Consider the following 22,972-nt stretch of genomic DNA (forward strand, 5'->3'; position numbering starts at 1 on the left):
CATCACTAAAGAGACATGTTTTGTCACAATGCGCATCTGGCGCAGTTCTATTGGTACCGGTAATGTTATTGCCAGATTACACAACTTCCCCTTTGGATGCCCTCTTTATTCGTTTATATCTACCAATTCAACGACAAGTTGATAAAGTATTGCCATATAGTCCTAATCAGCTTCACCGTATCTCCCGAATGTCAATAAGTATAACGCTATCAGTTGATCACATGCCTTACACTACGTTTGTTAAAGCAGGTGGGCGGTGTTCTGAAATGAATTAAAGAAACAACACACAAAGGTAAATATTTAATTAGGAAGCCGTTGCAGTGTAATTCTACGCATATTTGCATCATAGCTCATAACACTTTATGTTCTCCTTATATACACTTGCTAGGACAGAAGATTAAGTTTTGAAGCAGATTTTCATTCGTCAAAATAACATTTACTACAATACAACCGCGGATGCGTAATTGAATTAAAGTGTCTTTGTCTGATTTTTATTGTCGTCTTGGTTAATACTGATTAAAAGTTTCACCACTTTTTTACTTTCAAAATCTTTCTGTTTAAACCCGTCGACCCGCAACTGGTTAAAAATATTGATAATATCAATTATGTGACAAAAGGATGTGGAATAGTGTATGTTTTTCTGATATATGTACAGCTGACTACATTTAGTATCTATCCCGCTAAAATTATGAGGTCAAATAAGTAAGCCGTAATTAACATGATGGGGTAAAAACGACGAATCAAACGATTAAACTTGATATGGTACTAATATATGACAATGATGTTGATGAAAAAAATACAACAAAAAAAACAACATCCCTGGCCCCATTGTTTTCAATTTAAATAGTTTTATCAATAATTTGAATGGTCACTTTGATCATAAGTGAAAAACTTACAAAACTGTGTTGATACCGCTATCAGTCACCAAGGGTTTAATTAGTTCAGTAGTCATTTCTATTGTACTGAAATAAGTTTTAACAACATTTCTAAGAAACAAATTAAAATTGATCAATTAGGTTTAAACTTTAAGGCAAAGTCGACTTCTGATTGACAGACATTCCATGCGGAAAATGTTATTTTCGGCAACGAAAAATTATGAAAGTACTATTTTTAAAACTTATTGTTCAAATATAAACAACAATTGAGTCTAAATATAAATTCAGAAGTTTGTTAGAAGCTAAAGTTTATGTCCGTGTAAAATTTGAAGTGCTGTGTTTTTCTTATATATATAAATAAGCAATGCGATACTTTTTAAATATCATAGCGGTGTTTTTGTAATATTGATATTAGTAATTATTAGTATTGATATTTGACTGCTGTATCCATATTTTGACAATTTTACCTATTATGTCTGTTTTGTTCATGCATCGTTGTAAATATGACAGAATGTGATGATACTGTCATACACGTGACAGGTTGAGCGCAATATAACCAGGTTCAAGCCACCATTTTCAAAATTTAAAAATGTATCGATAGGGTTTAATAAACAATGTCGTAATCAAATAGCTAAGTATCAAAATCATTGTTCACATATATATAACATTTAGCAAATTTATAATGAGCGCACCGAAATAATATATATCAGATATGCTCGCAACGCATGCATGGAAGACTTTCTTTATTGAAAACAATGAAACTAACTTTTGACAAAGATGAATCATACTGTCCTTGTTCAGATTGATTCGACAAAATTTGACCTGTGCATTTTTGAATCTCCTTTTTTTATACAAATTAGACTGTTGGTTTGCATGTTTGAGTGGTTTAACACAAATATTTTTTTGGTTCCTATATAGCGTGGTGTTCGCTGAGAGTCAAGGCTCCGAGTTTAAGGCTCTACTTTGATCTATAATGGTTTACTTAAAACAAACTATTACTTTGATGGAAAGTTCTCTCAATCGAACTCATCACATCTTCTTAATATATTTATAAATCTTATATCAGATAAACCCTTTATAAATAACTGCTTTCCTGTCCTTCAAAACGTCAGGTGGGTGCTGAATCTTTTGTTAAGTGCAATATGAACAAACACACTTCTAAAGCTTAAAATGTAACGACAGTTATGATGGTACAAGAACGATTACGTCAATAAAAATACCAAATAAACAGCACTGAACGATCTAAATGTATAAATATAGAAAAAATATATACACATTTCTAACGTCAACATACATTTACATCTTATTCATTTGTTTTCTAAACATTTTTTTTTAGTATTCATTGAAGACTGAAATGAATTTATAACAAACGATACGGATTGTTATCTATACGATCGATTACTAGTCAAAAACGGAAGTCAAATATCTGTGGTAACAAAGCAACGGAATGCTCTCACGGTCATCGCGATGTAAAAGAGCGTCCAGGCGGCGAGCTGATTATGTTCATAGTGATATCGATTTACCAACGGGGAAAGTCTTTGATATATGTTTTCTATGTTAATAATAAATAAAATTTCTGTTTGACAAGATTTTTGATTTTCGTTGTATCTGAAGTTGTTCAATTTATAGTCTGAGGCTACTCAGTTGGTATCTTCAAAGTTCGAAACATCAGAATTCAGATATAGGAAGATGTGGTGTGAGTGCCATTGAGACAACTCTCCATCCAAGTAACAATTTAAAAAGTAAACCATTATAGGTTAAAGTACGGCCTTCAACAGAATTTGTACATTTTAATTTGTTTGGAATATTTATTTTACCATTTGAATATTTATTGTTGTTTGGAGCTGTATTGGATTGAACTGTTTGAAAGAATGTTTTTTTTAAGTAATGATATGTATGGTTCCCAACGAAGTTGTCGGTGCCATATAGCTTTACCCTTGTTCGAAATTCCGTCATTTCGAATTCGTAACAAACCAATATACAGAGGTTTTTTTAAACGCCTTCATATATTGGGCTGATTTTTGTTATGTGAGTTAACCATGATGAGTTACAGATCAAGTTTAAGTTTTGTTCTGCTTGGCTTATTTTTGTCGAAATTACGGGCTATAAACTTTGATAAATTGTTAAAGATCTAAGTTATACAGACTTTTTTTCTAAATGGTTTCAGATATTGGACTATGATGATTTGCAGATGAAATTTGAAATTGTTTTGCTCCGCTTATTTTGGCAAAAATGAAGTGTTAACAACTTCGAAAATTGTTAAAAATCACAGTTATACTGAATCTTTTTGTATACGCTTTTATATTTTGAGCTGATTTTTGGCATGTGAGACTACCATCATATGTGTGTCCACATTTGTTATTGAAATTGCAGATTTTTCAACATTTTAAGACGGGACAATTCGTGTTGCTTTGACATATCTAGTTTTTGTCTGTTTCGATACTACCCATGTGGATAGGCTATAGCACTGTGACCTCAAGGGCAGATCCAGCCGTTTTCAAAAGGGGGTTCGAAACCTAGGATAAGGGGGTGGGGTCCAACTATATGTACCAATTCAAATACATTGATCGGCCACTGGACCTATATTAGAATCTAATAGGTTGGTAGTCTATTTACAACCGCATTTAAATTTCACCATTGCATCATCACTTCAAACAGAATTAGTCGGTTAAACCAATAAGATTTAAACAATAGACTGAACAGGTTGTTAACACTTTCAAATATCAATAGGGTCAAGCAACATTTTTAAAGTGATAAAACGTGTTAGCGTTAATTTTGTTACAGATACGAAATTTTAGTGATATTGATCTTCAAACATTAAGCCGGTCATGAATGAAGTTTGTGAATTATGTTTGCGGTTCTTTTGACATGGATTGTGACGTGTTATCGTATCAATTTTATATTAGAAAACTATAACAGTTATATTAGAAAAGTATCGCATTCATAATTTTTTTATATAAAAAAAAATCGCTATGATATAAGACAAACATCGCATTGATATTTTAAAATATAGCAGTATCTTTGACTTATAGGCGATTTTGGCTTATCCAACAATTGAATTCATCTCAATTGCATTCCACATAATTTGCTACATGACATTAATTGAATTTGTACATATACAAAAGATAAATCGCATTTATTCAACAATTCAATTTTCTCGTTTAAATACACCTTGCTTGGTATAACTAAAAATAATTCATGGAAATTATACAGCAGACGTATGTCTTTTTAAATGTCAGCCTGTTTTAAGAAAAGAATCATTACTTTATACTGAGAATTTCCCACAATGCAATTCGTTGATATAAGACAATATCGCTCATTGATATAAGAAAAGTTTTTATCGTATCGCACCATCCATAGACTGAGTAAGCATTTATCGCCTTCTCTAACAGAGAGCTTCGATTCTTTTGTTCTGTTTCAACCGGGTTTCCGACTGTAACGGAGTAAGTTCGGTAAGGGTCATATTTGGCCCAAATTATAAAGTTCAATGTTACAAGAAAAAAAATGCTTCAAGTTGACCGAAATATATGCGAGAAAGTTTTTTAGAACAATTTCTGTCATAGTTTTATTCTGAAGCGTTGAGTTTTACATCCGAGTTAGGTCAAAGTAATGAATTTGGGTGAAATTCGTCAAAAACGGCAGGATTTAAGCCAAGTTTATGATCAGAAAACATACAGCGCAGCCGTCGCCAACTTTAATATTCAAGCGAAACATGTTAAATGTCTTTACACACATTCTTGTCAAAGATCTTTTTTATCGACGTATGCGCTCTATGTTTCCCGTCCAAATATTCAATGGAAATTTACCCATTTTCCTTGTTTTTTTCGTAGAAAATCAAAATGAGTACTATTTGTAACGTCCTTTTGGGTTTTATAGAACTCTATAGAAAACTAAAAACTATTTATTCCTTGTATTTAAGTATTTTAGAATGAACTGTATCCCCTTTTCCATGAGCTGGTACTGATGTCATGTTTCTTTAAGTCAGACTAACTAGAAATAAGAGTTGGCAATCCGAATTTACTCCTAAATTAACATGTTTTATTTCCTGGCTGATCTAAGACTTTACATTTTTGGTTTTTGTTCACTCGTCCACATTGATAAGTAAAAGTAGTGAGATAAATAGTGTAATCTGCAGCTTGGGCAATGTGTGGTTAAAGATTGTTCAAATTGTTTCAAATTTGATCACGTTTTCAAATTTTTCAGCTCTAAACGAACATCAGCATATCCGTTTTGGTCATACAATTGTGGTGACCTATAGCTCTTTGAATCCTTGCCATTTGGTCCCTAGTCATACAAGTCGATAGTCTCAAATCCAAGCAAAACTGTGAAGTTCTCAATGCTCAAAGTTTTACTATTTTAAAGCACCAAGTATATAATTTATTTTTCATTTTTCAGGACATCATGGACCATAAATTAACAATGATATAGATTTCAATTGCTACTAGAAAGATTTTTAGAATGATGGCACCCCTCCTGGAAGAAGAAGAGAATTATGTACGATTAGCTTTGTTATTGAAAGGAGTGTCCCCAAGAGCAGTCCGTATTTATTTTGACAGAGAATTCCCACCTTCTCATCTGCCTTCAACGCTGAATAAAAACTACAACACTCTTTATGACTTGAAAAAAAACAGGGTTTTGAACCAGGCTCAGTGGAATCTTTTGTTTCCAAGAAATGGTATGTGTATATGGCTGTAGCAACCCCACAATAATAAATTTAAGTTTAACATGGTTTATATGGAATGTATGTGGTATCAACATCTAGCAATGCATTCTGCTGAAACAGTTGCTTCTATCTTCTCCCTGTTTTAGTTGCATAATATACCAACCACATCTGATGATGCATACTGTTGTATGCCTGGTCTATTTTTTAAATTTTTACCAAAGTTTATACAGAAAATAATTATTTAATGGGATGAAATGATGAAAATAACATCATTTGAACCTTAAAATTTATTTCTAACTCGAAATATAACTGTACTCTAACTTGAATTATTACTAAAACTTGAGACGGGCTTTTAATTGGAAGAAATGTTATTATACTTATAACTGTAGGAAATTTCTGGATCTGCATTTGAAATCTACTAAAATACGAAATACTGGAATTCTTTCTTGAAATTTAATTCAAAGGTGAACTCAAAATGGATATGCAACTCAAACTCAGATTTAACAAAAAATATAACACTTACTCTAACTCAAATTCTATCTTACTTGAATTCGAAGCATGACTCAAAACTTAAACTCAAACTTCAACTCAAGCTCAAACTTTAATTGAACTTTAAACTTGACTCTAATTTGATGGAGTCACACTCCTTCCTACAGCATGTACAGTCAGTCATGGAAATACTTATACAAGTCATGTTGATGAATAATCTCTTAATTTTCTTAAAAATTATGTATATAAATATGAGTATTTTTTTAGCAACATCTTAAATTCTCAAGTTTTGGTTGTTCAAGACATGCCTATACAATTTCTTTTCTGTTTTGCTAATAATTTTCTGATTACAGTTTCATTTTTTACCTTAAGAAATAAACAATGAAATCTAGTTTTAGTAAATTTAGTAACTGTGCAAGGCCTCCAAAAATTGTTTCCTGTAGGCTTGTAAATGATAACTGACCAATGAGATTTTCATTGTCTATGAAATTGTACATTAATGAATAGTGAAGATGTAACTATTCATGACACACAGTTAAACACTCATTTACAGCTTTACAGCAAAAGAAAATATTTCTTTTTACTAAGTAAACAAAACATAAGTTCAACAATTTTGGATGTCTAAGGGATAAAACTCTTTCTCCAAAATAGTTCTTTTTTACAAATAAGCATGAATAAATACAAAACACTGTATAAGGTAATAACCCCTCACTGACAGTTGAAGCTTGACTTATAGTTCTGTTTTGGTTAAGCAATTTGCTATCAGCAAAAAATTGATGCTTGTCCAATATTAATAAGAAATACTTACTTCATGTCATGCTCTATGCTCATTTTAACATGGGTAGGCATTATATTTGTCAATATTTTACACTGAGCGTTAGCGAGGTGTAAAATGTGGTCAAATATAATGCCTACCCATGTTAAAATGAGAATAGAGCATGACATGAAGGAATTATTTAGATTCTTATAGGACAAATACAGTATTTTTATAGGTCGAAGCGTACGAAATTACCGTTAAAACAAAAGGAGTCTGGGCATTGCATTTCATATTTGATAAGTTTAAAAGCTACGAGCAGGATAAATAAAGGTTGTTTCATAAAAAAATATAATAAAAGTTTATGCTAGCTGCTTATACGTATATATTTCAAAGGATAATGATGGAAATAACTTTAATATAAACAGTAAGTTCGTACGCGTGTGTCAAACATATTTTTTGCTCATTAGAACACGGCTTTGTTTACAAAGCGTAATAAGGACGTCATATTAGAATTAGTATTAATCCATCCAATGTTAACGTTACAGCAATAAAGGGGAAACAATATGACATATGCAACATTTTTCAAATACTATAAGCAACATGTCAAGTGTATTTGGTGTGTAGTATGATTGGTGGGTTTCCTTGTCTGTCTGGCAGTGTTTATCTGACTGTGTTAAATATTGTTTTAGATGTTGCAATATGCTAAATTTAAGGGGAAAAAATCAATATCTTGACATGGTGTAATTCATTTGTATTAACAAATGCCAGATAATCCCTATTCCCTTAAATATGTTAATACAAATGTTGAATAAGAAAAAACAATAATATTACAGATTTGTGTAATATTTCATTTTAATGTTTTCAGTAATTGCCTGGACTGTTAATAAAGCTCTCATAGTTTTTATGTTACAAGTGTGTGTATCTTTTTCTAATACTTTCGATGTTGCAGGTGGACCTAATTCCAATATTTTTGATGATACGAATGTACCTTTTTCTAATACTTTTAATGTTACAGTTGTACCTGGTTTTCATACTTTTGATGTAACAGTTGTACCTTGTTTTCATACTTTTGATGTTACAGTTGTACCTGGTTTTCATACTTTTAATGTTACAGTTGTACCTTGTTTTCATACTTTTGATGTAACAGTTGTACCTGGTTTTCATACTTTTGAAGTTACAGTTGTGCCTGGTTTTCATACTTTTGAAGTTACAGTTGTACCTGGTTCTCATTCTGTTGATGTTACAGTGGTACCTTGTTTTCATACTTTTTGATGTTACAGTTGTGCCTGGTTTTCATACTTTTGATGTTACAGTTGTACCTGGTTTTCATACTTTTGATGTTACAGTTGTACCTGGTTTTCATACTTTTGATGTTACAGTTGTACCTGGTTCTCATTCTGTTGATGTTACAGTGGTACCTTGTTTTCATACTTTTTGATGTTACAGTTGTGCCTGGTTTTCATACTTTTGATGTTATAGTTGTACCAGGTTTTCAAACTTTTGATGTTATAGTTGTACCTGGTTTTCATACTTTTGAAGTTACAGTTGTGCCTGGTTTTCATACTTTTAATGTTACAGTTGTACCTTGTTTTCATACTTTTGATGTTACAGTTGTACCTGGTTTTCAAACTTTTGATGTTATAGTTGTACCAGGTTTTCAAACTTTTGATGTTATAGTTGTACCTGGTTTTCATACTTTTGATGTTATAGTTGTACCTGATATTCATACGTTTAATGTTACAGTTGTACCTGGTTTTCATACTTTTGATGTTACAGTTGTACCTGGTTTTCATACTTTTGATGTCACAGTTGTACATGGTTTTCATACTTTTGAAGTTACAGTTGTACCTGGTTTTCATACTTTTGAAGTTACAGTTGTACCTTGTTTTCATACTTTTGATGTTACAGTTGTACCTGGTTTAAATACTTTTGATGTTACAGTTGTACCTGGTTTTCATACTTTTGAAGTTTCAGTTGTACCTGGTTTTCATACTTTTGAAGTTACAGTTGTACCTGGTTTTCATACTTTTGAAGTTACAGTTGTGCCTTGTTTTCATACTTTTGATGTTACAGTTGTACATGGTTTTCATACTTTTGATGTTACAGTTGTACCTTGTTTTCATACTTTTGATGTTACAGTTGTACATGGTTTTCATACTTTTGATGTTACAGTATGACCTGGTTTTCATACTTTTGAAGTTACAGTTGAACTTGGTTTTCATACTTTTGATGTTACAGTTGTACATGGTTTTAATACTTTTGAAGTTACAGTAGTACCTGGTTTTCATACTTTTGATGTTACAGGTGTACCTGATTATAATTGAATACTATCAACGTTACAGGTGTACCTAATTCTGATTCTTTTGATGTTACAAATGTACCTGATTATTAAATTGTTGATGTAACAGGTGTACATGACTGATACTTTTGATGTTACAAGTGTACCTGATTCTAATGCTTTTGAACTTTCAAAATTGTAATTAATAGACAACTTTTGAGTTCGATGCATTTCAGTCAAAAACTTTGGTTTTAGTGAACGTCACTCGTGAGTTTAGGGTTGTGTCGTCACTTCTGTTCCAATGTTTTTCCAATGTTGAGCGAATGGTGGAAAACTATTATGTTATATTGCACGAATTATGCAGCAAATTAAATTCTTATAATTGCCATTCAACACCGATGGTATTGGGATATATATTGTGATTAAATAACCACCAAACAAACTTAATTTATAGTTTATCCTGTACAGTGACGATAACTAAGACGCTTGATGAACGTAAATCGTGCAATGATACAGGTTATGTCCTCTATCTGGTAAATGACGTCACAAAGGGGCGCATAATTGACAAGTTTTTACCGGTGACGGATGAACTCGAAAGTGGTCTATTATAGCTTATTACATTAACATTGATGTTACAACTGTCATGACAACATGATTCTAATACTTTTAATGTTATATGTGTATGATTCTTATACCTTTAATGGTAAACTGTGGGGGTTCAGGTGTATCTGGTTCCACAAATTTCAATATTACAGTTGTGCCTGATTCATCAGCTTTTGATATTACAGGTGTGCCTTATTCATCAGCTTTTGATATTACAGGTGTGCCTTATTCATCAGCTTTTGATATTGCAGGTATGCCTGATTCATCAGTTTGCGATATTACAGGTGTGTCTGGTTCGTGAGCTTTAGATATTACAGATGTGCCTGATTCATCAGCTTTCAATATTGCAGCTGTGCCTAATTCATCAACCTTCGACATTACAAACGTGCCGGATTCATCAGCTTCTAATATTACAGGGGTGCCTAATTCATCAGCTTTCGATATTACAGGTGTGCCTGATTCATCAACCTTCGACATCACAAACGTGCCGGATTCATCAGCTTCTAATATTACAGGGGTGCCTGATTCATCAGCTTTCGATATAATAGGTATGCCTCATTCATCAGCTTTCGATATAACAGGTGTGCCTGATTCATCAATGTTTGATATTATAGGTGTGTCTGATTCATCAGCTTTCGATATAACAGTTGTATCTGATTAAAATGCTTTTGATATTACATGTGTGCCTGATTCCTTAGCTTTTTATATTTCAGGTGTGCATGATTCATCAGGTTTTGATATTACAGGTGTGCCTGATTCATTAGCTTTCAAAATTACAGATTTATTTGATTTAAAAACTATTGATATTACAGGTGTTCCTGATTCATCAGCTTTCGATATCTCAGGTGTATCCGATTTAAATACTTTTGATATTACAGGTGTATCCGATTTAAATACTTTTGATATTACGGGTGTATCCGATTTAAATACTTTTGATATTAAGGGTGTATCCGATTTAAATACTTTTGATATTACATGTGTGCCTGATTCTTTAGCTTTTTATATTTCAGGTGTGCATGGTTCATCAGCATTTGATTTACAGATGTGCCTGATTCATCAGGATTTGATATAACAGGTGTGCCTGATTCATTAACTTTCAAAATTACAGATTTATTTGATTTAAAAACTATTGATATTACAGGTGTGCCTGATTCATCAGGTTTTGATATTACAGGTGTGCCTGATTCATTAGCTTTCAAATTTACAGATTTATTTGATTTAAACACTATTGATATTACAGGTGTTTCTGATTCATCAGCTTTCGATATCTCTGGTGTATCCGATTTAAATACTTTTGATATTACAGGTGTGCCTGATTCATCAGCTTTCGATATTACAGGTGTATCCGATTTAAATACTTTTGATATTACAGGTGTATCCGGTTTAAAGTCTTTTGATATTACGGGTGTATCCGATTTATATACTTTTGATATTACAGGTGTGTCTGATTATAAACCTTTTTGTTTTACAGATGTATGTGATTCTAATAGTTTTTCTGTTACAGATGATTACAATAATTTTAGTGTTACAGGTGTACCTGATTCTGATATTTTTGATTTTTACAGTTTCACTTAGTTGTAAAACTTTTGATGTTATAGGAGTGCCAGTTTCCACAACATTTGATGTAACATTGATGATTTGCTTGATTAGAAACCTGACCTCTGTTACTCAGCCAATCAATGGATTTGATAGTTTACCACTACCAGTGGAGACAACTCCAGGACCTGATCTAGCAAGGATTAAATGGTACAGGAATATATTAGCTCATCATGATAGTAACAAAATGGCCACTGCTGATTTCAATACAGCATGGAGTAATATATCGGATGTAAGTGTTACATAAGTATCAGTGATTTTATACATAGCATTGACAGGTTATGAGGGGACAGGGGATCTGTCACAAGTGTAAATTTTAATGTGTGCCTTCTTGTAAAATCCTTGATCCAACATGTATTTGTTTTTCCTCACAATTTTCTATGAGCAAGATACAGGAAGAAATTCAGTGTATGAGCTTTTCCTATGTCATGCTTAAGTGACTTCAAATATTAGTTTTTCAAATATAAAGGTAGGTGTGAAATTCATTAAATAAAAAATCTGTTTACATTAATTTTGAATTATATGGAGGCTTGATTGAATACTATTTTTTGTTTGCCTCTGTCGTAGTAGAGGGGCATTAAGTTTAACCCTTGTCTGTCTGTACGTTTGTACGTCCCTAAGTTGGTTTTCCCTTCTCTAACTTTAGTTTGCCTCAACTATATATTATTAAACTTATACACAATGCTAATTACCGTTTAATACAGACCAAGATTAAATTTTAATTTGGTGCTGTCACTTTTACTGAGATATGCTCTTTACAAATCGAAAGATTGCTAAATTTTATATTTTTTATTTTGTTTTCTAAACGTATCAATCGTTGTCGTCAGCATTGTCCGAAGACAGATTTTTTCCGGATGAGAACTTTTGAATAATTTTTAAGAAATCATTAAAATTTTAGCACAATTTTTATAACCACAAAAGGAAGCTTGGGATTGATTTTTGGGGTTATGGTCTCAAAGGTTTAGGAATGAGGAGTCCAAAAGGACCAACAACAGCATTTATCTTATTTCAAGACAAAAAGTTGCGTATTAGTATTTCAATTAATCTGAAATAATATGTTTGATACCATAAGTAGAAGGTTGAGATCGATTTCAAGGGGTTATTAGGGAAATTGTCGATGAATAAAGGGCCAAAAAGGGACCAAAACAAGCATTTTTTTAGTTTACAGAAATAACTTGTGTTTTAAGCGTATGGAGGATCTCTTTAAAATTTTACAAGAAGGTTCAATACCACTTAAGGAAGATTGGACTTGATTTTGGGGGTCATAGTGTCGATAGTTTAGGAAATAGGGGCAAAAAAAGGGGCCCAAAATAATCATTTCTGTAGTTATCAAACAATAACTTATGTGTAAGTGTATAAATCATTCTGAAAATTAAACCACAAATTTCCCTACCATGAAGGGATGGTTAGTATTGACTTTGGCTCAAAATGTTTTGGAATTAGGGGTAAAAAAAGGGGGAAAACTTGTAATTTCTGGTCAATGGACAATTTAGACAATTTAAAAGCAGTATAAGGAAGTAATTCTAAAACATTTAACATACAATGTTTCGTATGTTCGAATTTATCTCCCGTACAAAACTTGTATATTTTGTATAAAGGGATGTCAGGTTTTGGACGACTTGCAATAAAAAGTGGGGGTGGTAATGGATTTCAATTTTTTTTTCCAATTTCTCAAATTTCAAATTTTTGAAAACATAAAAGAAGAAATCTTTAATTACACAATATTTTGCAATAGATTTGTAAGATATGACATTTGTTTTGTGTCATAAACTCAAATTATGTCAAAAATTTGATCGCAATCCAAATTAAGAGCAGTATCAAGCTATAATATTGTGTCCATACTTGCCTCAACTGTTCAGGGTTCGCTCTCTGTGGTCGTATAAAGCTGCCTCCTGCAGGGCACCTGACAAAGTAATTTGATAGAATGTAATATAGTACATGTACTAGCTGTGTATTGATTCCTACACTTTTTCAAATGCTATATACAAATGGAGGAAATTCAATTTCTTTTGAGTAATCAGTATATTTTAGATACAAGAATGTTAAAATGTGGAATTCAAATAATTGTTATAATTCAGTATTAGTTAAGATATTTAGCACTAGCCTAATAAATAATTTACTTGATAAAGAGTTAATATCAATCTTAACAATTTTAGATAAGTGTAAAGCAAATTATTATGTTATCCCCTCAGGGCTAAATGACAATAGAGAATTAAGGATTAGAAAAGAGTAATATATACAAAAGGGATTTCTGACTTAATTTAGGTTATGTCACAAAGACTAGATATTTGGGGAAATAGATGGGTGAATGATCGTAATTACGGAGCATACCGAAATAGGCGGATGTGTACTTAATATGTCAGTTTTCACAGGTTTTGCTGCTTAAAAACAAATAAAAAGAAAAGAACCGAAAACCTTGCGACTGTTTTCACAAAATTTAAAAAAATTAAAAAAATTGAAGAGTAAAAATGCTCACAAGCCATGAACATTTCAGTGTAAGTTGCAATCAATTTTAAATTAGTAAGATTTTTATTCATGAGAGAGCGGTTGGCTAGACACGCGTAACTGTTTTATACATGTTAGGCTTGAAAATCTTAAATTCTCATGTAAAGTAAACGGAAAAGTTTTTGTCATGAGTAATTATTATTAGGTTTTACTGCTAACTTTGACAAATATTTTATTGAAGTGTTTAATGAAAGCATTTCCAAACAAAAATTTAATCCAAAAGTTGGCCGGGGAGATAGGTTTAAGAGCTTTGATCCGAAAAAAATATTGATTTACTGAAAGTCCAATTGCAATTATTTCATGCAATTTAACAAGAAACAGAAACATGAATTGCTTAGCATACGATGTAAGATGTTTCAGAACTGTTAAGCTTTTAAACACATAAATAAATTCTAAAATGGTTCCCATGATAAAAAAAATTAAACTGCTTAGGGCCCATTCTTTAAATGCATCCAGAAATATTAAAAGCCATCCGTAAGAATAAATCTGTCAGACGTCAGATCGAGTAATTTCGGACTAGGTTGAATGCTTTAGGTTGTTTACAACTTTGGAATTATTATAAAACTAAAAAGGTGTAACAATTCTTTTGCATGTCTCGTAAACTGATATGTAGAGGTCATCACATGCGTGTAATTATTAACCTCTTTTAGTCTTTTAAACATATTTGATAAACTATCCTGGATTTTTACCAAACTTGAACAGAAGCTTCTTACAATCAAAAGATAGTATCAAGAGGAATCAATATTTTTATTGATTTTTTTTTCCCTGATTTTTGTTGAGCCTGTGATTTTTATAATTTTGTAGGCAGTAAGTAGATTGGGTGGTCAGCCAATGAACCAAGAGTGCCAAGAGTTAAAGGTGAAAATCTTAGATCAGTCAAATCAGGAAATTATGCTGGAAATCAAACAATCACAGGAAAAGATAAAAGAATTAGGACAAACAGTGGATATTTTGGGGACAAAGCACTCAGAAGTGACGGAAAATCTTAGGACGTTACAAGATTCCCACATTACTTTACAGACTGAACACTCAGAGGTGTCAGGAAATCTTAGGACGTTACAAGATTCCCACATTACTTTACAGACTGAACACACAGAGGTGACAGGAAATCTGAGGAAGTTACAAGTTTCCCACATTATTTTACAGACTGAACACAGGGAAGTCACAGAACTTTTGAAAGACCCAATACCGTGGAACATTAGAGGTACATTATATTCATTTAGACTAAGGTTGTAGAGTAATATAGCTAAGCATGTGGAACAAGGGAATTTGCCTTCAATATTTACTATATTTCTTGTATTTTTGGCTTTAAATCTCACCTGACCTAAAGCATCAAAGGAGCTATTGTTGTCATTTGATGTCCGTTGTTGTTGTCTGTTGTCAGGTAAAGTGTAAAACATTCTACTCTAAAATTAACAACTGGGCCAGTTGTCATAAATGTGTCGGATGATCCTCTCTACAAACCAACATGACTGACATTAGAAAAATAGAACATAGATGTAAAATGTAAGTTTTATCTTAAAGTTTTTTCTTGAGTAATCTTTTTCTGTTAAACTGTTCAATTGATTGAAACCAAAGTTTGTCTGTTCATGTATCATGTGTAAAAGATGTCAACTAAATAGTTTGAAATTTTGCTCCAGTCTAAGCAATCAACATGGCCACCTTTTCTCCAGTCTGAGCAATCAACATGGAAACTATGACTAAAAATATAACATAGGGGGCAAACTACAGTTTTGATTAGTATCTGGAAAACAAGTTGAGAAAAACTGAAAGGGGTAATTTGGTTAGCATAACAAACTCTATCTACCCTAAATATTTGAGAAAAATCTGTCCTATTTATAATTTACTTCCCCAGTTCTGAATTGTTGATTTTTGTCGAGCCTACGACTTCAGTCGCAGAAAGCTGATAAGGATTGTGATCCAGTTGCAGCGGGGGTGTTAGCTAACTTCTTGAAAGCTTTATATTTCAGAAGGAAGAAGATCTGGAACCTTCCTACTTTGTATATACTAGTAGATGCCTTATGTTACGAAGTTTCCGTCTGTCATATGTCCATTCTCCTTGACCTCATTATGGTTCAGTGACTACTTAAAAAAAATGTAAATTCTCTCCTAATAATAGTAATAGGATAACTATATTTGGTAAGTTCGTACCTTGCAAGGTCCTCGTGTCTGTCAGACAGTTTTCACTTGACCTCAACCTCATTTCATGGACCAGTGAACAAGGTTACGTTTTCGTGGTCAAGTCCATTTCTCAGATACTATAAGCAATAGGTCTACAATATTTGGTGTATGGAATGATTGTCAGGTATACATGTCCAACTGACAGGTGTCATTTGACATTAGCCTCATTTTCATGGTTCAGTGGATATGGTTAAGTTTTTGTGTTTTATACTGTTTTCTAATACTGTATACAAAAGGTCTACTATATATGGTGTCATCTGACCTTGATCTCATTGTCATGGTTCAGTGTTTAAAATTAAGTTTTTGTGTTGTGCTCTGTTTCTAAACAATATACGCAATAGGTCAATAGTTTTTGGTGTATGGAAATATTTTATGATGTGCATTTCAGTCTGCCAGTTTTATTTGACCTTGACCTCCTTTTCATGGTTCATAGCTCAGTGTTAAGTTTTATATGACCGAAAAAAAATGTGTAGTCGTATATTGGTATGATGTTGGAATCTTTGTTGTCGTCATTGTCGTCATTGTCATCGTCCGAAGACGCATTGGTTTTAGTGAATGGATCTCTATAAAATTTTAATACAAGGTTTATGACCACAAAAAGAAGGTTGGGATTGATATTAGGAGTTTTGGTCCCAACAGTTAGGGATTAAGATCCTAGATAAGGCATTTTCTTGTTTTTTGCACAACAACTTCAGTATAATAGAACAAGGAATCTATGAATTTAAATGCATAGTTTATTTCCTCAAAAGGAAGGTAAGGATTGATTTTGGGAGTTTTGGTCCAAACAGTTTAGGAATAAGAGGCCAAAAGGGTAAAAAAAAAATGAATTATTAGGGTTCTTTGATATGCTGTATTTAACCCTGTAGATTCTTTTAAAAATTTTGGTCCCGTGATATATGGAGTTCTTCGATATGCTGAATCTAAACCATGAATTTAATTTTTTGATATTTTGGCCCAGTTATCAAATTGATCTACATTCATGACATTGAGGTCAAAAGGGCCTAAATTAAACTTTGTTTGATTTCATTAAAAATTTAATTCTTGGGATTTCTTTATATGCTGAATCTTAATATGTATTTCGATTTTGGATATGTGAAAGTTCTTAGATCACATTCATTTTGTGACAAAAAACTATGTTGTGTCAAATATATAATCACAATCCAAATTCAGAGCAGTATCAAGCTTGAATTGTGAGTTTATACTTGCCCCAACTGTTCAGGGTTCGACTTCTGCGGTCGTATCAAGCTGCAACCAGCAGAGCATTTTATTGTGTTTTGGTCTGTTTTTCTTAAACCATAATCAATACATGTAGGTTAACTATATTTATTGTATGGAAGAATTGTAAGCTGTACATGTGTGCCTGGCATGGTCAATCTGACGGTGACTTTATTTTCATGGTTCATTAGGCAATGTTAAGTTTTCTTGGTTAAGTCTGTTTCGTAGAAAGAAATAAGCAATAAGCAATAGGACAACTATACTTCACTGTATATCATCAGTACAGCGAATATAGGTACGTGGGCGGGCGGGCGTGAGCGATTTTGACCTTACACAGTAACGAAAATCAGTGTTTTGTTCACATAATAACAATATAAAAAGAAGATATGGTATGATTGCCAATGAGACAACTGTCCACAAGAGACCAAAATGACACAGACATTAACAACTATAGGTCACCGTACGGCCTTCAACAATGAGAAAAGCCCATACCGCATAGTCAGCTATAAAAGGCCCCGATGAGACAATGTAAACAAATTCAAACGAGAAAACTAACGGCCTTATTTATAAAAAAAAATAACGAAAAACAAATATGCAACACATATACAAACGACAATCACCGAATTACAGGCTCCTGACTTGGGACAGGCACATAAATAATGTGGCAGGGTTAAACATGTTAGCGGGATCCCAACCCTCCCCCTTAACCTGGGACAGTGGTGTAACAGTACAACATAATAACGAACTATAAAAATCAGTTGAAAAAGGCTTGAGTCATACAAGTGCAAGTGGCACTTCAATCTAATTTGAAGAAATGATTTGGTCGTATGCTGATAATTAGAGATGTCTCAGTATTTTCCCACAACAAGAATGATTACTAAAAAACATGTGCAAATACTTGTCAAAGAAGTTGGCGCTTGTCTCATCCGATATAATTCTATATTCATTGCAACTCTTTTTCTGATGGAAGGCCACTGTGTGTGGGTAATAAGTAAAGCTGTTTCAATAATTGACATTGAAATCTTATTTTTCGATATTTTATTCCGAAAAGAAGTGGTGTGTACAGAGTTAAGCTGACCACATGAATCTTCTTTACGATGCATAAATAAGTTGCTGTAAACAAATACTAAATTTTCACACTCGTTTATTACCCAAACAGTTTCAGGAAATACGAAATCACATGTTTTATCACAGGGTTATGATTGGTAACTATTACTTTTGCCCTGTAATCATGGTAATAGCTTTATTTCTGATAAAACATGTAAATGTCTCAACAACTGTATCGAAATTGAAAGTTAGTGTTAGATTTCACAACTTTTGCGCATGTACAAGTTAATTGTTCTTATTAGAATATCATGTTGTGTTATAAATAAGATAAAAACGATGCAAGATTATTTGCCTGCAGGAATTTCAGATGTTGAGGAATGTACATCGAACGTTGATAAAACAAAACAAAGATTTTCGTTACCGTTTCAGTTCAAAATGAACCAAGCCTTCTTGGTTAGTACCTATATCCGCTGTACTGATGATACACGGTGTACTTAGTGTATTGAATAATTGTAGTACGTGCATGTATCTTTTGTCTGGTTTACATGACCTTGACCTCATTTTATTAGATCAAGTTAACTTCATATAATACTTGTAGTAAAGCTTTCTATTTAGAACTATCAACATAATAATAATGATTAGAAAAGAAAGCGATACATTGCAGCATGTGCACTCTTGTCATGACAAATTACAGTTCAAATTTGAATTTTGTTCCGGTCTGATGATTTCGTGCAGAGTAATGGTCTTTGGGACTCAGAAAATGCACTAACATGACTAAAATAATCGGTTTTCCTCACGTTTTTTCCGTCATTCTTGAAGATATTTACTTGATATTTGTAATATAGTTTACCCCATGACATATTATAGATCAAGTTAGAATTTTGTTTCAATACAATAATTTTTTAACCGGTAGGGGACTTTATCTTGCCATGCAATACTCACAGAATGCTTCTTCTATAAAAAGATATTATTTGGATCAAAAACACATCATATCTTTTATTGAGGAATAACATTGATCATGTTAGCTCAAGTCCTTAAGTTCTATAAATTTTATAAGGTATATGAGTACATAATTGTAAATTTTAAAGAAAAATCAAATTATTTCTTTTTAGGTCAAATTGAAGAGGAGTTAGAAACTTGGACAGAAGATGACAAAATGTTTATAGAAACAAATGGAGCAAAGAGTGTATTAAAATATATCAAAGAAAATGGTTGTGTTGTTGTCACCGGAAGCCCGGGAACAGGAAAATCATCATTGATGCGTCATGTTGCTCTACAAATGCAAGAAGAAGGCTTTGTTATTTTACCGGCATCAAGCCCTAAAGAAATTATCAAGTGGTACAATCCAAGTAAGAAAATCCTGTTTGTTGTTGATGACTTTTGTGGAACATATACCATAAATCCTATGAAGTTGGAAAGCTGGAAAAATCTAATTGAAAAAATCAAAAGATTAATAGAAAAAAGAACTGTCAAATTAATCATGTCTTGCAGACTTCAAGTTTTCAAGGATGAAAAAATGAAATCTTTATCTGTAGATCAGTCCTGTGAGTGTAATCTTTTGTCAGAAGATAAACGCTTGTCAGACACAGAAAAACAATCTATTGCTGAACTTTACTTGAAATCAAATGCCTCTAAGATCAAGGAATATTATGACATGTTTGACTGTTTTCCTCTTTTATGTCAATTGTACAGCAAAAACAAAAATTTGATAATGAAAGATTTCTTTAAAAATCCATTTACAGTTTATAAAGAAGAGATATATAAGTTACAGACGGAGGGAGGACATGTCAAATACTGTGCACTTGCTCTGTGTGTCATGTTTAACAATCATGTTAAAGAAGAATGGCTCACAGAAGATGTCGATAAAGATATCAAAACAATTATAAAGAACACATATGAAGCTTGTAAAGTGGTGAAAGGAACTTCACGATTGGTACTTCGTGATGCGCTGGATTCCCTAACTCAAACGTTTATCAGAAAGGATGGTGAAGTGTACAGAACAATTCATGACAAGCTGTTTGATTTTCTTGCTTTTTACTTTGGCAGCACTATGATTTATTGTTTAATTAATAATGCTTCAAGTCATTTTATTCGTGAAAGGTTTGTTTTGGAAAAAAAATACAAAAGAGATAAATTTTTAATAGATGTATCAGAACGATATCAGCAAATGTATATAAATAGATTGATATATGACTGGTTTAGAGGAAAAATAGTAAATGTCTTCTGTAACATCAATATGGATGATCAAATCTTCAGACAAATAATACTTGTACATCTAAAAGATTTAGAAATATCAAAACAGAAACAATTAGCAAGTGTTTATGACACACAAAACATTAGCACTCCATTAATACAGTCTTGTTATATAGGAGATATTAATCTGGTTGCATGGTGCTTATATCATTGTAACAGTAATGTAAACCATTGTCGTAATGATGAAGTATCACCTCTGTTCATTGCTTGTGAGAATGGACATACTGAAGTAGTACAGATGTTAATAAACAATAAGGCTGACATTAATAAGTGTAGAGATACTGGAGTGTCACCTCTGCTCATTGCTTGTCAGAATGGACATAGTGAAGTAATACAGATGTTAATAAACAATAAGGCTGACATTAATAAGTGTACAGATACTGCAGTATCACCTCTGTACATTGCTTGTCAGAATGGACATACTGAAGTAGTACAGATGTTAATAAACAATAAGGCTGACTTTAATAAGTGTACATATATTGGAGTATCACCTCTGTTCATTGCTTGTCAGAAAGGACATACTGAAGTAGTACAGATGTTAATAAAACAAAAGGCTGAAATTAATACGTGTAGTAATAAAGAAGTATTACCTCTGTTCATTGCTTGTCAGAAAGGATATACTGAAGTAGTACAGATATTATTAAAAAATAAGGCTGACATTAATAAGTGTGTAGGTGATGGAGCATCACCTCTGTTCATTGCTTGTCTAAATAGACATCATGAAGTTGTACAGATGTTAATAAACAATAAGGCTGACATTAATAAGTGTACAGATACTGGAGCATCGCCTCTGCTCATTGCTTGTCAGAATGGACATATTGAACCAATACAGATGTTAATAAACAATAATGCTGACATTAATAAGTGTACAAGTACTGGAATATCACCTCTGTTCATTGCTTGTGAGAATGGACATACTGAAGTAGCACAGATGTTAATAAACAATAAGGCTGACATTAATAAGTGTAGTAATAAGGAAGTATCACCTCTGCTCATTGCTTGTCAGAAAGGACATACTGAAGTAGTACAGATTTTAATAAACAATAAGGCTGACATTAATAAGTGTAGTAATGAAGGAGTATCACCTCTGTTCATTGCTTGTCAGATAGGACATACTGAAGTAGTACAAATGTTAATAAACAATAAGGCTGACTTTAATAAGTGTAGAGATGATGGAGCATCACCTCTGTTCGTTGCTTGTCTGAAAGGACATACTGAAGTAATACAGATGTTTATAAACAATAAGGCTGACATTAATAAGTGTGTAGGTAATGGAGCATCACCTCTGTTCATTGCTTGTGAGAATGGACATACTAAAGTAGTACAGATGTTAATAATCAATAAGGCTGACATTAATAAGTGTACAGATACTGGAGCATCACCTCTGGCCATTGCTTGTGAGAATGGACATACTGAAGTAGTACAGATGTTAATAAACAATAAGGCTGACATTAATAAGTGTACAGATATTGGAGTATCACCTCTGTTAATTGCTTGTGAGATAGGACATACTGAAGTAATACAGATGTTAATAAACAATAAGGCTGACATTAATAAGTGTGCGGGAACAGGAGAATCCCCCATATTTATAGCTTGTTATAAAGGTCATGTAAAGGTTGTTGAATTGTTGTTAAAACATGAAGCTGATTGTAACATTAGATGCAGAGGACTAACACCACTAGATATTGCAAGCAGAGAAAAGCATACCAATATTGCACATTTGTTACAAAAAATAGAAATAATATACATTAGAAGTTCGGTGAACATGATAAAATAGATCAATAGAACTGTTCAACTTATGATATAATTAAACAAAATTAACCTGTCATAATGGGACACACTGTTAAATAAACCGCTACGCGCGTTATTCAGTGTGCACCAAGTTTTTTTTATGTTATTTCTTCATAGACAGAAAAAATATTACAGTCATTCCTAATATGTAAAATAACTCTTAAAATACTTTTGTTATGCATTGTTAAAAACATTCTGTGTAATAAAACCATGTTGCTTAGTTTTAGATTTTGAAATAAAATTCTGTCTAATAGCTCATTAGACAGTTAGACTTGCAATTTGGTGTAAGTTATTTTTGGTCAGTTTTGATATTTCTAAATAATTTAATTTTGGATTTAATGCGTCTTCTGATTGACTGACGTTATTTTGTTATGAGCCAATAGACATAATTTAGTCTTGTGACCGTGACGTCATCAACGTTTTTTCCTGGTTTTCTACGGTTTGAAATGGGATTTGGAATTAAATTTTAAGAAATTACTGTAATTTTTTTTCTGTCTATTCAAAATAACATAAAAAATGTGGTGCACACTGTTAAATACGCACGTTATTCAGTGTGCACCAAGTTGTTTATGTTATTTATTCATAGACAGAAAAAATATTATAGTCATTCCTTAATTAAATTTACCATAGCATGCATAGATTATTTTGTCTTGCAACACATGTCAGTGGCATAAACATATTTTTGTATGAAATTTTATACATCATAAGGGGGGATAATT

At 32.4% G+C, this 22,972-nt stretch overlaps 1 protein-coding gene across 1 annotated transcript; it reads left to right on the forward strand.

The window, feature by feature from the left end:
- Positions 1 to 223: 223 nt before the first annotated feature.
- On the forward strand, positions 224 to 22,626 carry LOC143076757 (uncharacterized). Its single transcript, XM_076252623.1, has 5 exons — positions 224 to 292; positions 5,271 to 5,550; positions 11,264 to 11,493; positions 14,571 to 14,970; positions 19,322 to 22,626. Exons 2-5 carry the CDS (start codon positions 5,334 to 5,336, stop codon positions 22,237 to 22,239), a joined length of 3,765 nt encoding a protein of 1,254 aa, XP_076108738.1. The 5' UTR covers positions 224 to 292; positions 5,271 to 5,333; the 3' UTR covers positions 22,240 to 22,626.
- Positions 22,627 to 22,972: the final 346 nt, after the last annotated feature.

The sequence above is a fragment of the Mytilus galloprovincialis genome, chromosome 5 (genome assembly GCF_965363235.1).
Source record: "Mytilus galloprovincialis chromosome 5, xbMytGall1.hap1.1, whole genome shotgun sequence".
Taxonomy (NCBI): Eukaryota; Metazoa; Mollusca; class Bivalvia; order Mytilida; family Mytilidae; genus Mytilus; species Mytilus galloprovincialis.